This window comes from Lytechinus pictus, unplaced genomic scaffold, assembly GCF_037042905.1.
Source record: "Lytechinus pictus isolate F3 Inbred unplaced genomic scaffold, Lp3.0 scaffold_20, whole genome shotgun sequence".
Classification (NCBI taxonomy): Eukaryota; Metazoa; Echinodermata; class Echinoidea; order Temnopleuroida; family Toxopneustidae; genus Lytechinus; species Lytechinus pictus.
In genome coordinates, this window is record NW_026974141.1 from 7,573,540 (window position 1) to 7,587,908 (window position 14,369).

Here is a 14,369-nt window from a genome sequence, read left to right on the forward strand (position 1 = left end):
GAGAGTGAGTGATTGTACAGCTTCATCCAATCAGAGAGCTAGACAAGCTAGAGCTAGACAGTGGACGAGAGAGTGGTCGTACATACTCGACTGGATATACATCCATTTCAGTGAGGGGGGGGGGGGCGATATAATGAAATCACGACCAAGAAAAAAAAAGATGAAAGGAAAGAGAGAAGGTTTACATAATTATGGTTTAATTTTCTGAATATCATGTAAAAATCTATCACAAAATTTGATTTTTGTAATAATTTTTTTTCATCGCTCGCTCACAAGTTGTATATATATATATATATATATATATATATATACATATATATATGTATATATATATATATATATATATATACATATATAACATTAGCTGATAATCATTTACTTCTAGGACACTGTGCGCTTGCTTCACAATCATGATAGGGAAAAAAAAATCAAGTTTTTGTTCCGTAGACGCCTAACAGGCTGTAGGGCCACCGAACTTTTTGGCCTGTTCTCTCCCACCACGTAACAATAATGGAGCGCCCTCACACCAGCATCCCAAATGTCACCAATACACAATATCCATGTTTTTGTTTTTCAACCAATCTCAATCATGTTTAATTCAGGGCTTCTCTAAATAAGCACTAATGGATTAAAAGAACCTGCATACTTTGCTTTCTGCACTTTAGCATGCCATAATTGGCCATCCATAAATGTAGTTCAACCACAACTGTAAATAAGATTTTAAACTAAATACGGGCCATTTAGGTTAGTGCTTGAATCTGCAATTAGTAACATATGTCATTCAAATGTTTTTATATTATTGTCACATATATTACAAAGTCAAAATATATAGCTTTGCTGCATTTTTTGTCCTCATTACATACACTGTAAAAACTGTGGTGTTAAAACTTACACCAATTGGTGCTAATAGAGGACCACACCCTGAGGTGTTAAAATAACACCCTAGAGATTGAACATAACACCAAAGAGTGTAAATGTAACAACCATAGGTGTAAAACTAACACCACCAATTTCACACCGGTGTAAAATAACTGGTGTGGTCCTCTATGTACACCGGTTAACACCACAGTTTTTGCTGTGTAGGACATATGCAGTCTAAAGAAATAAAGCATCTCGATAGTACTGGAGTTAAGGAGCTGCCAGAGTAACACCCCCCCCCCCCCGAAAGTTATTGTTTATAGTTGCAGTTAGGAAGTTATGAAATATAAAATTCGAAATAAGAATCGAAGATCTTTCTTGTACTGTAATCTAGGCACTTACGGGTCATTGACTCGAAAGTCATTACTTTTGTTTGCATTTGTGAAGTTATGAAATATAAACTCTTTTGATAAAATTAAAAGATTTTGCCTGTGCTGCAGTTTAGGAGCTTATCAGGTTGAGATAAAGTTTATAGAAAATAAAAGATCTTGCCTGTGGTGCAAGTTAGATTTTAATAAAACTCAAAAAGAATGACAATAGAAATAAAAGATCTTGCTGACGTGCATAGCTTTATCACGAGGTTTCTTCGTCCTTTGCCCCCGATGACGCATCACGCGCTTCTTGAGAAAGTTACATCTGTTGCTTCAGGAAGACTTAAATACAGCTCATCCAGCCTAGCTCATCATCAGATCTGTTCAGTGCTCAACTAGATCATCACTCTGAAGACCTCCAAAAGCTCTCTTCCAGATCAACACTGCTTTGACGTCCAGAACCTGGTGAGTTGAAGGCTTCTGATCATTCAAAAGGAGAATATTTTCATTTAGGTATATTTTCTTAAGTCAGAAAAGTTTCTTGTCATTAGTCTAGTAACGTCAATAGGCAGTCCCAATTGCATCTTTTTTTTCTGTTTGATGGTCTGCGTCAAACTAAAATGGATGACTTGGGAAAGGACAAGATCTTTGGAAACACTGTTAACATGGTTAAGGTATTCAAACCAGTGATTGCAATGTACTTAATAAGACGGGGTAGATGTCCAAACACAAATGAAACTGTTTTTGTCCGTTTGAATTAAAAACCAAAAAAAAACTTAGTATTATTTTTCAACACTAATTTAAAGATCAAGAATATTGCTTGCATTGTGCTTTAGATATAATTCTCCATGTTGCATTTATATAATTGTCTGTCCAACGGTAACTTTGGGGTAGTGTATATAATTTACTAATGCCCGACTGCCATGACTGCGGTTATATATATATATATATATATATATAAATACTTCTCGTTTAATAAGAAGGCTCCATTGAATAAGGTCACCAACTCCTTGCAACTCCTTGCTTCGTTTAACCTGGGAAAATGCGCAGAACGAATAAACATAAATTGCAACTTTTAAACAATTTTCATTTCTTGCACACTTTGTCCAACGTGTGAAGATGTTTTTAATCAGGAACACTTCATACCTAATCTAAACTACACGTACTTCTAAATAAATCATACAAACCATAATTATATCTGGGAAAATTCAATAAAACGCCTTTGCTTGATTGAAACTCGTTTGACACTGTATAAAAAAATGTAGAAAAAATCTAGAAAAAGATTTACCAGGGAAGTTTCTTTTTTTGCAACTGCAACTGGGATAGACTTAAGAATACAAGTAAATGTATTAAAAATGACCGTCCAATTACAAACAAGCTGAGAGGTCTTTGGTGAAAATTGGGGAACCTGAACAGCTGTTTCGTCCTAAGACTTTCGGAGCCGATGAAAACTGGCAAATATGTCTTTTGAACAGGACGAAACTGCTGTTTTGACTCACCAATTTTCGACAAAGACTTCGTGGTTTTTCCTTGTCATGAGGGGCACCTGACAATACATTTTCAACGTTCTTAAATCCTTCGTGCTCCTTGGGGGCGAAAACTCCCTAGTTACCAGTACAATATGTATACTTTGGCTCTCTGACTACTCTATGCCATTCATGCGCATAGCTAGAAAGTTATTTCATTGTTAGCACGCTTGGGCTGGTCACATGATGGAATCTAACCAATCACATGATATACATCTGTATTACCATTTTGCGTCATATCATTTGTTTCTATTCTTGGTTCACTAAAGAGAAACGCTAAAAATTTGTGTTTGTTTCAGACACAATGCATGTCTTCCTAGCCCTCATGTTTGTGGCTGCTGCCACGGCCGAGCTTGCCCCTCTGCTCAAGAACTCTGAGCCCATCCCAGGAAAGTACATCATCAAGCTCCGTGTAAGTATAACGTTTTCCGTAGCCAATTATAATTAGCAATAATCAGAGACCCATTAAGCGTTGTAATCGAGAACATTTTGGGGTTTGGGTTTGAATTATTGTGATGCTTTTAAACCAAACTGTCTCCTTTAACTGTTTCTGCTCCTTACAAAAACTGGTTCTCCTTTCACTTTGACAGGATCATAGCAGGAACCTGGTAATGATTTTTGGAGCCAGTTCTGGTTTCTTGAATAATTTGACAACCACAATAAAAAAGTTTTCACTTCTTAATGAAGTCAGTTCTGGCCAAATTAACTTGACTAGCAAAAAGTGATTTTTTAATTTTTAAAAAATTATGGTATTCGCTCCCAAATGATGTTGCTTTGCGTGAAAATTCTACATTACATCATGTCAACCTAATTCCCAGAGGTGCAGGGGGTGCAAAGAAAATTGTGGGGTGCTTCAGCACCCCTGTTTTCCATGGCCGTGGACTTCAGTTAACACAAGAATCCATTCCAACTTTTAACAAACTATTTTATTACAGGACGATTTCAACATCGATGAAATTGCTTCTACCGTTCGTCTCTCTGGTGGAAAAGTAGGTAACCTTTTCAGACACGTCCTACACGGCTTCGCTGCCGAGCTCTCCGATGAGGTCCTCGACATTGTGAGTTAATTGTCTTTTACAATGTCCATCTTTTTTCATTTCATTTATTTTTCAATGTAATCCGATCCATCGGGGGGGGGGGTGTTTCACAACTATTAAAGTGTGAGTTTGAGTCACACTTAAATTCTCTGTTGCGTGCGGTACACCACCGCGTTGGTCAAATCATAGTACTATGACCCATGCTGTTGCGGTGTTACTGAATCAGATTGCACGTTGCATTTAATTATAAATGTATGTCAGCATCTACTGAATGTACGTGTGATTGTAAATCACGCTTTACTCTTTGTGCAACACCCGCAGATGTAGTTCTTTTTTTGTTGGTCTCCCTTTACCATTATGTACCAAATTGGCAAGGTACTGAAAGTTAATTCGGATGGACACTAAGTATAGGAAGGACGGAAAGTAAAGGAAAATAGAGGAGTGAAAGAATCTCAGACGGTGCTAATAAAGAAAGTTGTGGAACTGCATCGCGAAAACCAATCGATATGACATCATCATATAAAAATGGAATGAGTCCCAATCAGTATGGTATCTTAAACAAGTTAGTTACATGTATATGGGATCAATTCACTCTTGATTGCCGGAGATTGGTTAGATTATCTTAAATATAAACTTTTAAGTTTCTGTCAATGAAATATATAGAGATACGATATCATTCAATATTTATCTCCGTTTTCCATCTCGTATATCTTTGACACAGGTTCGTAGACTTCGCGCCGTTGAGTACGTTGAACAGGACGGGGTCTACCGTACTCAGGTCACCTGGGGTCTAGACCGTGTCGACCAAAGGAGTCTCCCTCTTAACAATAACTATAGTCCAAGGGGTAATATATATATCTTTCTTTCGTTCGTTGAATTTGTTTTTGAATTCGTGTATTTCTTTTTTAGCATTCTGAAATTGTGTCTTCCTGTGCTACGAGCGTCTGAAATTATTACATCCAAACTTTGAACGCAATCATCTCGTTTTCGTGTTTTGGAGACCAACGATGGTTTGTAACGGTTCGTAAAATCACTGATTGTTTGCATATGTCACTTTTGTATAAAACAGTTGTAAATGATACGAAAAAATAAGTCCCTGCTATGGGAATCAAAGATAAGAAAAATTGTTTCACAGTATATCACTTTCGAGCATAATGCATAATTTGGAAATTGAGCCGTGTTAAGTGCATGTGTAAATGCAGCTAGAAAACACTTCCTCCATCGAAAAGGACGCAAACCTTGGTCCATTGTATAGGAGAGTCACAACTTACGTATTTTAAAACCAAACACTGTTTGGGTATGTATCCGGTGTCTTGCACTTGCTGGTTCCTGGGAAAATCTTAAGAGTGCGATAATGAACCAGTTGGTCTGTAATCTAAGAGGAAAAAAACAGGATTCAGTTAAGTTGTTGCAAGTTCCCGTGTTCCAGACGATGTAAAATATTACAAGCAACCATGATCCGGAATTGCCATATTAATTTATCCCCATAGACTTAAGTAGCACAAAAATATTTTCATAATGGCACTCTACACTAATATGATAATGTAATAATAATACACTCTTAAGAATGTTGGGCAACACACTGTCTACACAAAAATTGCTTAAAACTTTATCCAAATCTGGGTAGTTTTAAACGAATAATGTGTGGTTTGGGTGAAAACTACAACACAGTATTGGTTGAAAACTACCCAGAGTTGGATACAGTTTTTAACCAATTGTTGTGTGGACAGTATTTTGCCCAACATTTTAAACGTGTAATATAATTCTTTTTGAAAGCTTCACGCTTCTCAAACGTTTTTATACATCTTGACACACAGCTAAAGTGCGCGGTTTGTCATTGCTCACAACCTATCTGCCACCAAAGAGGCCTAGTAGACGTTGATGCTTTTTCCGTTCGTAGACAAAAGGACTTACCGAAACCACATATTCACGTCTCGTGGTCTAGTGGTAAAAGGCATTGTGATCATAATGCCAAAAGGCTCGGGTTCGATTCCCGGCGGAGATATTTCTTAGCCTTGACGAAAAATCGAAAGGGGAAGAATTAGCTCTGAGGGAACTTTGGCCCAAAATCTAATTTTTTATTTTTATTATTATTGTCTTCCTAATCGTTTTGCAAATGTTTTATTTTTTATTTTGAAATGTGAGTATAGAAGAATGGTAGGCGTGGTTTTGATAAAGGTTTCCAAGACCTCTCTACCCATTTGGACATTTCTATCTCCCTCTCTCTTGAAGGGGGATGTTTCTGTCGGGATGCAAATCCTGCCTGCAACTTGACCCCGGGGGGGGGGGGGGCACTTCCATTGACGAGTGGATACCATGCGCGACCATGGGGTCTCGAAAAGCACCCTAAACACGTATTTTCCATATTCTGAAAATGCACCCCTTAACAAGTATTGGCGTGTAAAACCCTACCCTTAACAAGTATTGGAAACAAAACGATACTCTTGGCAAGTATTCCCTGAATTGGACCCCTAAACAAGTACAGCGATATTTCAATCGGTCGGTCGTCGGTTTTACCTAATTTACCTACATCATTGGGTTTAGTACAGCCCAGTCTTAATTTTTTGTACCCTCGCAAATTTGACCCTAAACACGTAGCTTTCCTAGCGAAAATAGATACCCTTTTTTCATTATTTTAGTGTTTTTGACACCCTTATTACGTTACGTACGTAACGTGCCCTATCTTGAAAAAGACATCCTTTTTACGTGTTTTTTTTTGGTCGCGCATGGTATCCACTCGTCAATGTTAGTGCCCCCCCCCCCGGGACTTGACCACTAGACCACATAGATAGGTTCGTTGCTCTTTTGAAACTGGTATTGACTGTCTAATATACCACAGACCGACAAATACATGACATAAACCAACGTGACCCAGCTGGACCTAAGCGTATAGAAACAGAAGCTGGGGAGCCGGATACGATTCCGGTCAGACACTTTTCGGCATCACCAGAAGAAAAAAAAGGAAGATTGCTCTTGGGAACCTTGATTAAAGCTCCGCCCATCAGGATAGTTCTCTATTCACATTTTCATTATACATGATAATGAAACTTATACAGATAATAGGTGCCTCCAGTAAGGTAGATAAAAGATTTGATATATAAGATACCTTTAAAATGATCACGAAAACTGGAAAAGGTCAAGAACCATGAGTGAAGACAACAACAAAAAGAGTAAACAAGCGGTACCATCTTTACATTGTCTTGCCCCCCCCCTTCAGATTACCGTTATCCCAATTTTGGTGATAATCACGACATGATCGATGACCGTGATTACATTGATGATGATGGTGATGGCGGTAATAATGATGATGACGATGATGAATGTATTGAATATGATTTCTCACTCAATCACAGGCACTGGAAATGGATATACTGTGTGGGTAATCGATACCGGCGTCAGGGATACCCACAATGAATTTGGTGGTCGTGCTACCCAAGTGGTAAACTACGCAGGTGATAATGACAATGTAAGTACTACAGTCATCCAACATGTCCAATAATAGGGAGTCTTTGCTTAGCGACATACCGGAATTCAAGAAGAGACGAAACTGCCCATCCAATGACAATGAACACCTGGGGTCTTTGTCGTAAATTGGTGATTGTCCTGCACTACACAGCTGAATATCTGAATTTCTGAATATCAAGACCTTAAACGCTGTTTTGATTCACAATTTTTGGCAATAGCCTCTCTTTTGTTCTTTGTCATGAAGGGGATTTAATAATACATTTTCTTTGTTCTAAAATCCTCCGTACGTCGACGAGCGAATACTCCCTAATGTCTTTTGAGAAATAATGTAGGACTGTAGGCCTATACTTAATATTCAAGAGGATGTTTAGTTGTTCTTCTTTTTTTCCTTGCTGTTAACACTAAAGAATTTTATTGCCTGCCAACCGAGGATTTCCTTTAAATTACATGTATGTAATTTGCTGTCATTGTATTTTATGTATACATGTTGAATTATTATATATATACAGATATTAACAATTCAGAATGAGACGAGTAGAATGAATTTGGCTACTTTTAGATCGCAAACGCTTTTAGATAGCATGTGATGTTTCATAAAAATAATTTAGTCAAAACTTTATTATTTGCATCAGATTATTTTAAATACCTGTTTAGATATTACACTTTTTTGTCAAGTGCCTATCTAATAACCCGAATTTTACACAAAATTAATGGCAGTAAAACAAAACTGTGTTTCAAGTTTCGAACGTTAATAACCATTTATAAATGACGAAAAGAACAAAGGCAATATAGCAAATGTGGTCACACGAATCAACCATAAACGAATAATTTTGAAATTGTTTTGCTTTAAATATGGGTTAATACAAACTTCATATCCAAGATTTATTTCCTTCAAGAAACTAAAACAATGTTTTTTTAATATGTAAAGTACAATTCCCAGCGGAAAATGCTGAAAATTTCTTTAAAAACTGATACCAATATATTAATTTATCGGATTTTCAATTTCATAATACGTGCCGAAATGGATAGAAAATAGTTTGACCGATGACGTCATGTCCCAACGTTCCTTTTCTTTAATAGTTTACTGCAGGGGCGTCGATCCATTTTCATTGCAGGTAGGGGGGGGGGACAAAATCATGAATCAACGTTCCAAATGCGCTCGATCGCACAAAACAAAACCTCACACACACACACATAGGCATATATATATATTATATATGACTCATGAGATACAGACACGTATCTCACCACTCACCAACAAATTAATGCGAGCGCGAAGGGCGAGCTGAAATTTTTTAGTATACTGATCTCAAAACAGGAAAAGGGTAGGCATACCTGTTTAGAACTGTTTGAAGTAACTCATGAGGAGGCACAGATAATGTGAGTGCCGAGAGCGAGCTGTAATTTTTTTGTATTGTGACCTAAAAGCTTGATATTCTAAGCATTTTTGGTACCATTGGTGAGGCGATCGCCCCCTGCCCCCCCCCCCCCCCCCTAGGATCGACGCCTCTGGTTTACTGCAAGAAATTAAATTTATTTCATATTTCTTTTTATTTTTTCGTTTATTTATTTACCACTCGTGAGATGGAACATCCTATCAGCAAATGCTGTTTTTCGTAGTGTGTAAAAAGGGCTTTTTATTTTCTTGATTTTACAGTCGGATTGTAACGGGCATGGAACCCACTGCGCTGGGACAGTTGGCTCCAATACCTATGGTGTCGCGCCGGGTGTTCAAATCAAGGGAGTCAAAGTCTTAAACTGTGCTGGATCGGGTTCCAATACCGGTGTTATCGCAGGTAAGCTATCCTGAATTACATGCAAAGTGTTGACGACAAAAGATTTGTGATGTGATAGTAATACACCAATACAATACCTTAATTTGTTTAATCCAATACATCGCAATCCAAGACATATTACACAACTAATGCATGCACAATAAAGTTGCTCAATTCGATAATAATTACCCAGAATATATATATATATAGACAGTATGTTACCCAACATTTTAAGTGTGTATAATTACATCAGGGAGCTCCATGATTACACAACATTTTAAATTGCATTTGGCAAGAGTCATCATCAGTGTATCAAGATCTAGCTTTGCTAAATGAATTCGTACCTTTTCATCAATAAAAAAGTCATCTACTACAATCTCTGGACAAGGTAAGGCTTTGGTAATGCTGATTGAGGGTGTGTTCAAATTAGTTTGTTTATCAGAGCAAATGAATGTAATATTGAGATCAATCTCCCCCCCCCCCCTTTCCAAATAACTTCTCAATTTTCCCCATGACACGAATTTAAAGGTCAAGTTCACCCCAACAAAAAGTTTATTTGAATAAAAAGAGAAAAATCCAACAAGCAAAACACTGAAAACTTCATCAAAATCGGATGTAAAATAAGAAAGTTATGACATTTAAAGTTTTGCTTAATTTCACATTACAGTTATACGCATATCCTGGTCGGTATGCAAATGATGACGTCATCCACTCACTATTTATTTTGTATTCTATTACATAGTGTATGGAATATTCTAATTTTTCTCCTCATTGTCAAGTGAAACAACGATTGATTTCTCCATGAACATGTGGAGCTAGCATTGCTTAAAACTATATGATTCAGTCCAGTTGGTCCCTATTGTCAAATCTGTAAAAAAATGAAATATTGTACAATTTAAACAATAAAAAAACAAAAGAAATAGTGAGTGATGGATGTCATTTACTGTCTCATTTGCATGTCACTGAATTGTGCATATCACTGTTTTGTGAAAAATAAGTGAAACTTTAAAATGTCATAACTTTCTTATTTTACATCCGATTTTGATGAAATTTTCAGCGTTATGCTAGTTTGATTTTTCTCTATTTATTCAAATCAACATTTTTCTGGGGTGGACTTGACCTTTAAGCGTTAGAAATGTTTTTGTCACCCAGGGGTGGATTATGTAAAGGACAATAAAGGAGAAAATGACGTTGCCTCAATGTCGCTGGGAGGAGGGATCTCTACATCTTTAGACACTGCTGTCGAGCAACTTATTGCTGCAGGGGTTCCAACCGCCGTGGCTGCTGGTAATGATGATGCCAATGCCTGCTTCTCTTCTCCTGCACGTGCTTCGACGGTAAGTTCAACCAATCCAAGGGATACAAGGGATACAAGCGTATGACCTTGCAATGTTCTTATTTTTTTCCTACGAGTATATCCCCATGTAGAAATCAGAAACCTCAATTTATTTTCTTTGCTTGCTGGAATGATTATGATCGGAAACAAATTCTGGAAAGGGGGCTAATTTCTGTACCCATACACTCCTCTTTCCATTTTAAAGGGAATCAAACCCTGGTCATTGGATTTTTGAGAGGGGATAAAAATAATCAGAATCATGAAATTTTGAAAGAAATCAGACAGGCAATAAAAAACTTATGGCTGTTTTAAAATTTGGATCCATAAGGCCATGTCCATTTAGAGTTGACAACTGTGTAAATTATGACACGTGGTAGGAATCGTGTACTTAATTATCAGGGATTTGTGATTTTATCCCGAGTACTTAATCTCTTGGGGCAGTGATCGAAATAGCATATTGCATAATGTCCTTATTAAAAATATAATTTGAAGTAAAACAATTTTTAATTACATTCAAGTCATTTTATGTATTGGAGAAAAAGGAAGCGTGGTCCTTACCTTCTGACATTATGATATCATAATTTTAAAAGTCTGAAGCCAATTTGAAGTCCCCATGGGTAGGCCTATAGCGATTCCCAATTTTTACAACTTTTAACAACTCAAAACTCTCTTATTGTTTGTCCGATATTGTTCAGTCTTTCAACTATCTCCTCTTCCCTTGAAAACATTCTTTTATTTGGATCGGATTCCCCTGTTAACAGGTACACACTTAAAATAGTTGGGCAAGAATATGCCAAACTTTTAACCAACCTTGGCAACATACTGTCCACACAATTGGTTAAAATCTGTCCAAATTGGGTAATAAAAACTAATAATTGGGTAATAAATTCCCTCAATCATGTCAATTGGATAATAATTGCCCAGAGTATATATTTTTTTACCAACATACATTACCCAACACAGTGGACTGTATGTTGCCCAACATTTTAAAGTGTGCATGTGCAGTTTACCTTGTTTACACTCATACCATCGATTATTCAGTTATTCCAAAATTAAAGAAGGCTATCGAAACATAAATGCGTCATCGACGAATCATGATTGGTATTTGCAACAAAATGTAATGTAGTTTATTATTCGCTTCGATTTTCTCGAATGCAATGTCTACATATTAATTGGTGAGGTCTGATTTGATGGTCATTATACGCAAATCATTAATTGAATCGTATAAATCTTGGTTTTCTCCTCATATTTCTGTGGGGTTAGGTTACATATTCACGACTACATCGGAAACTGAGTTAGCATGCATCTCGTCATTATGACTGTTCATAAGCCAATGTAGAATATATATACACTGTATACATATATCAAACAAATTAACGTTAGCACAACTATTATTTGAATTATCAAGATGTTAACAGGCAAGTGTTCAAAAAGAGGAAAGTTTCACTTTGTTGATGGCTCGCTCTTGTTTCGGATTAAAAGAAGTCGAAGTGTAGCACACTTTTCCATTGTGCACAATTTGATTGTTTCTAGATGCTTTGAGCCTTAGTATACATGGCATGTATATTGCCATCTTCGTTTTAAATTCAAGTTAATTTTTGGGGGAATTCAAAATTTCAGGCAATCACAGTTGGAGCTACAGATAGTAGCGACAAGCGTTCCAGTTTTTCCAACTACGGTAGCTGCCTAGACATCTTTGCTCCAGGTACTTCTATCACGTCTACTTGGCATACGACTAATGCATCAACCAGAACCATCAGTGGAACTTCGATGGCCTGTCCTCATGTTGCTGGTAAGCCCCACATTTTTCCATTACAGTCAGACTGCAGGTCCCGATGCAGATGAGCAAATGGAACATTTTGACAATGACATTACTTTTGTGAAGGCATTTTCCAATTTTACAAGTAGTATAAACTATTTGGGAAATGACGTCACAGTCTGACAGTAGTGATACATAGTAATAACTATAATACGACTAGTAGCAGCAGCAGCAGCAGTAGTAGTAGTAGTAGTAGTAGAAGTAGTAGTAGTAGTAGTAGTAGTAGTAGTAGTAGTAGTAGTAGTAGTAGTACTACTACTACTACTACTACTACTACTACTACTACTACTACTACTACTACTACTACTACTTCTACTACTACTACTTTTACTACTACTTCTACTACTATTACTACTACTACTACTACTACTACTACTACCACTACTACTACTACTACTACTAACACTACTACTTCTATACTTCTGTCAATATGAATAATAACAACATCAATTTACGGTAACAATGATAAGAATAATCTGTGGTAGGCACCTAAATTACAAATGCTTACCATATTTTGTGATCGACCAGAAAATATATTTATATCTGGATGACGCCTTGTTAATTCATTGACTTTTCTTCACTCAAAATGTATAGGTGCCATCGCCCTCTACGGCAAAAGCACTGCTAGTATGCTTGCTGGTGTTTCTTACAATAAGATTAGTGATGTAGGGACTAATAGCCCTAATAAACTTCTCTACGTCGGATAATGAGTGGTGAGTATAATTCATTCTGTTCCTTTTCGAAACCTTTGGGAACATTCAAGCAAAAGATACCAAACTTAATCCCGAAATAGAACACAAGTTACTAGGCATGGGCCTCCTTCTTTTCAGGCTACACTTAGGCCCATAGCCCCTGGCTGGAAAGTGACCACGTTAAACATATAGCTTACCATATGCTTCATGGACGTTCGTGCCATGCACTGGGGTGGGGATTTTTTTTAGATAGCTGTCCAGCTGAAATTAGTAGACTTCATTAGTGCACTTCATTTGTTTCCACATTGTATAGGCCTTCTCATTTAAAACCTGGTTAGAGAGTGGTCAAGCAGAGATTAATGTCTTGCCTACTGATGTTCATTCTCTTATGAAGTTCCAACCTATGATCCTCTAATTTGAATTTTGAATGTTTTAACCGATGCGTACACGTCGGCCTATATGATTTAAAGTTTAAAACTTTGTGTTCATATGTTTTGTTTTCAGGTGGCGGCACGCTCCATGCAGCAACGAAGCAGAGTTATGAAACATAAAATTAAAACAAAAAATTAAACTGTTCAAATTTCTTTGAAAATGACCATCTGCGTGTTTGACTTATCCTGAAATTAATAAATGACACGGTAAACATAAACGTGAAATTACTTTTATTACAAAACGCTACTTCCTGCACATATTGCAATAGGTTGAATTCCATATCGATATTTAACGTGGGGTGACTGTAGTGTATAGGCTGTTTTAAGCCGTGTAAGAATATGTTGTTTTTTTTCTTTCTATTCCGGAACAAGCACTGTTGACGTGCAGAAAAGATCATATCCTTCAATTATTTTCTTTTTTAGAATTGACTAAACAACGCAACTAAAAGATTTAACGGGTTCATAATTAATGATTAATAATATTCCAAGTCATCTATCAGTCATGGCGATACTTTGAATTCTAGATGTATTTCTCACTGTATCTTGGTTGAGCAAGCATCGCGATGATTCTTGTTTCATGAGAGAATTGTAACAGCATTATAGATAACAAGATATGTTGGTATTCATTGCCATCAAGCGGATAATTCTGGTCTCATCTGCAAAGAGATACTAGGTGATTGGAATGTCTTCTACGAGAATGTTCACGATGCAATACGCCTTTCACACTGAAGTTATCTTCATCAACATCACCAAGTTAGCCTTCTAAAGTTAAAAGACATTGCATTATCATTTATCGACCATAACCGAAATGTATTATCGAATCTTTAGCGAATAAAATCCAAATTTAACTGCATTACGATTGTAGTATCTGGTTTATTTTTGTGTGATAAACATTTTATGTTCTGGAATTATGGGTATTCCTTACAAAAATATTAATGTACCTATATGTAACACAAATTGAAGTTAATTTTTATTGGTGCACACGTTGCCATTTAAGTATCCAAATATTATATTATAGATGTATATTTTTTAAGAAATATTGAAAGAATATATTATTTC

The 14,369-nt window shown here is 36.6% G+C and overlaps 1 protein-coding gene across 2 annotated transcripts; it reads left to right on the forward strand.

Annotated features, from left to right (window-relative positions):
- The first annotated feature begins 1,490 nt into the window (after positions 1-1,490).
- Positions 1,491-14,163, forward strand: LOC129282831 (aqualysin-1-like). 2 transcript variants are annotated; one of them, XM_064114923.1, is made up of 10 exons: positions 1,491-1,694; positions 3,055-3,167; positions 3,691-3,813; positions 4,514-4,637; positions 7,146-7,258; positions 8,915-9,053; positions 10,185-10,369; positions 11,989-12,160; positions 12,782-12,900; positions 13,384-14,163. In XM_064114923.1, exons 2-9 carry the CDS (start codon positions 3,060-3,062, stop codon positions 12,892-12,894), a joined length of 1,077 nt encoding a protein of 358 aa, XP_063970993.1. In that variant the 5' UTR covers positions 1,491-1,694; positions 3,055-3,059; the 3' UTR covers positions 12,895-12,900; positions 13,384-14,163. The 2 variants fall into 2 exon arrangements, with proteins under 2 accessions (XP_063970993.1, XP_063970994.1); XM_064114924.1 differs by lacking the exon at positions 1,491-1,694 and having other exon boundaries at positions 2,994-3,167.
- Positions 14,164-14,369: the final 206 nt, after the last annotated feature.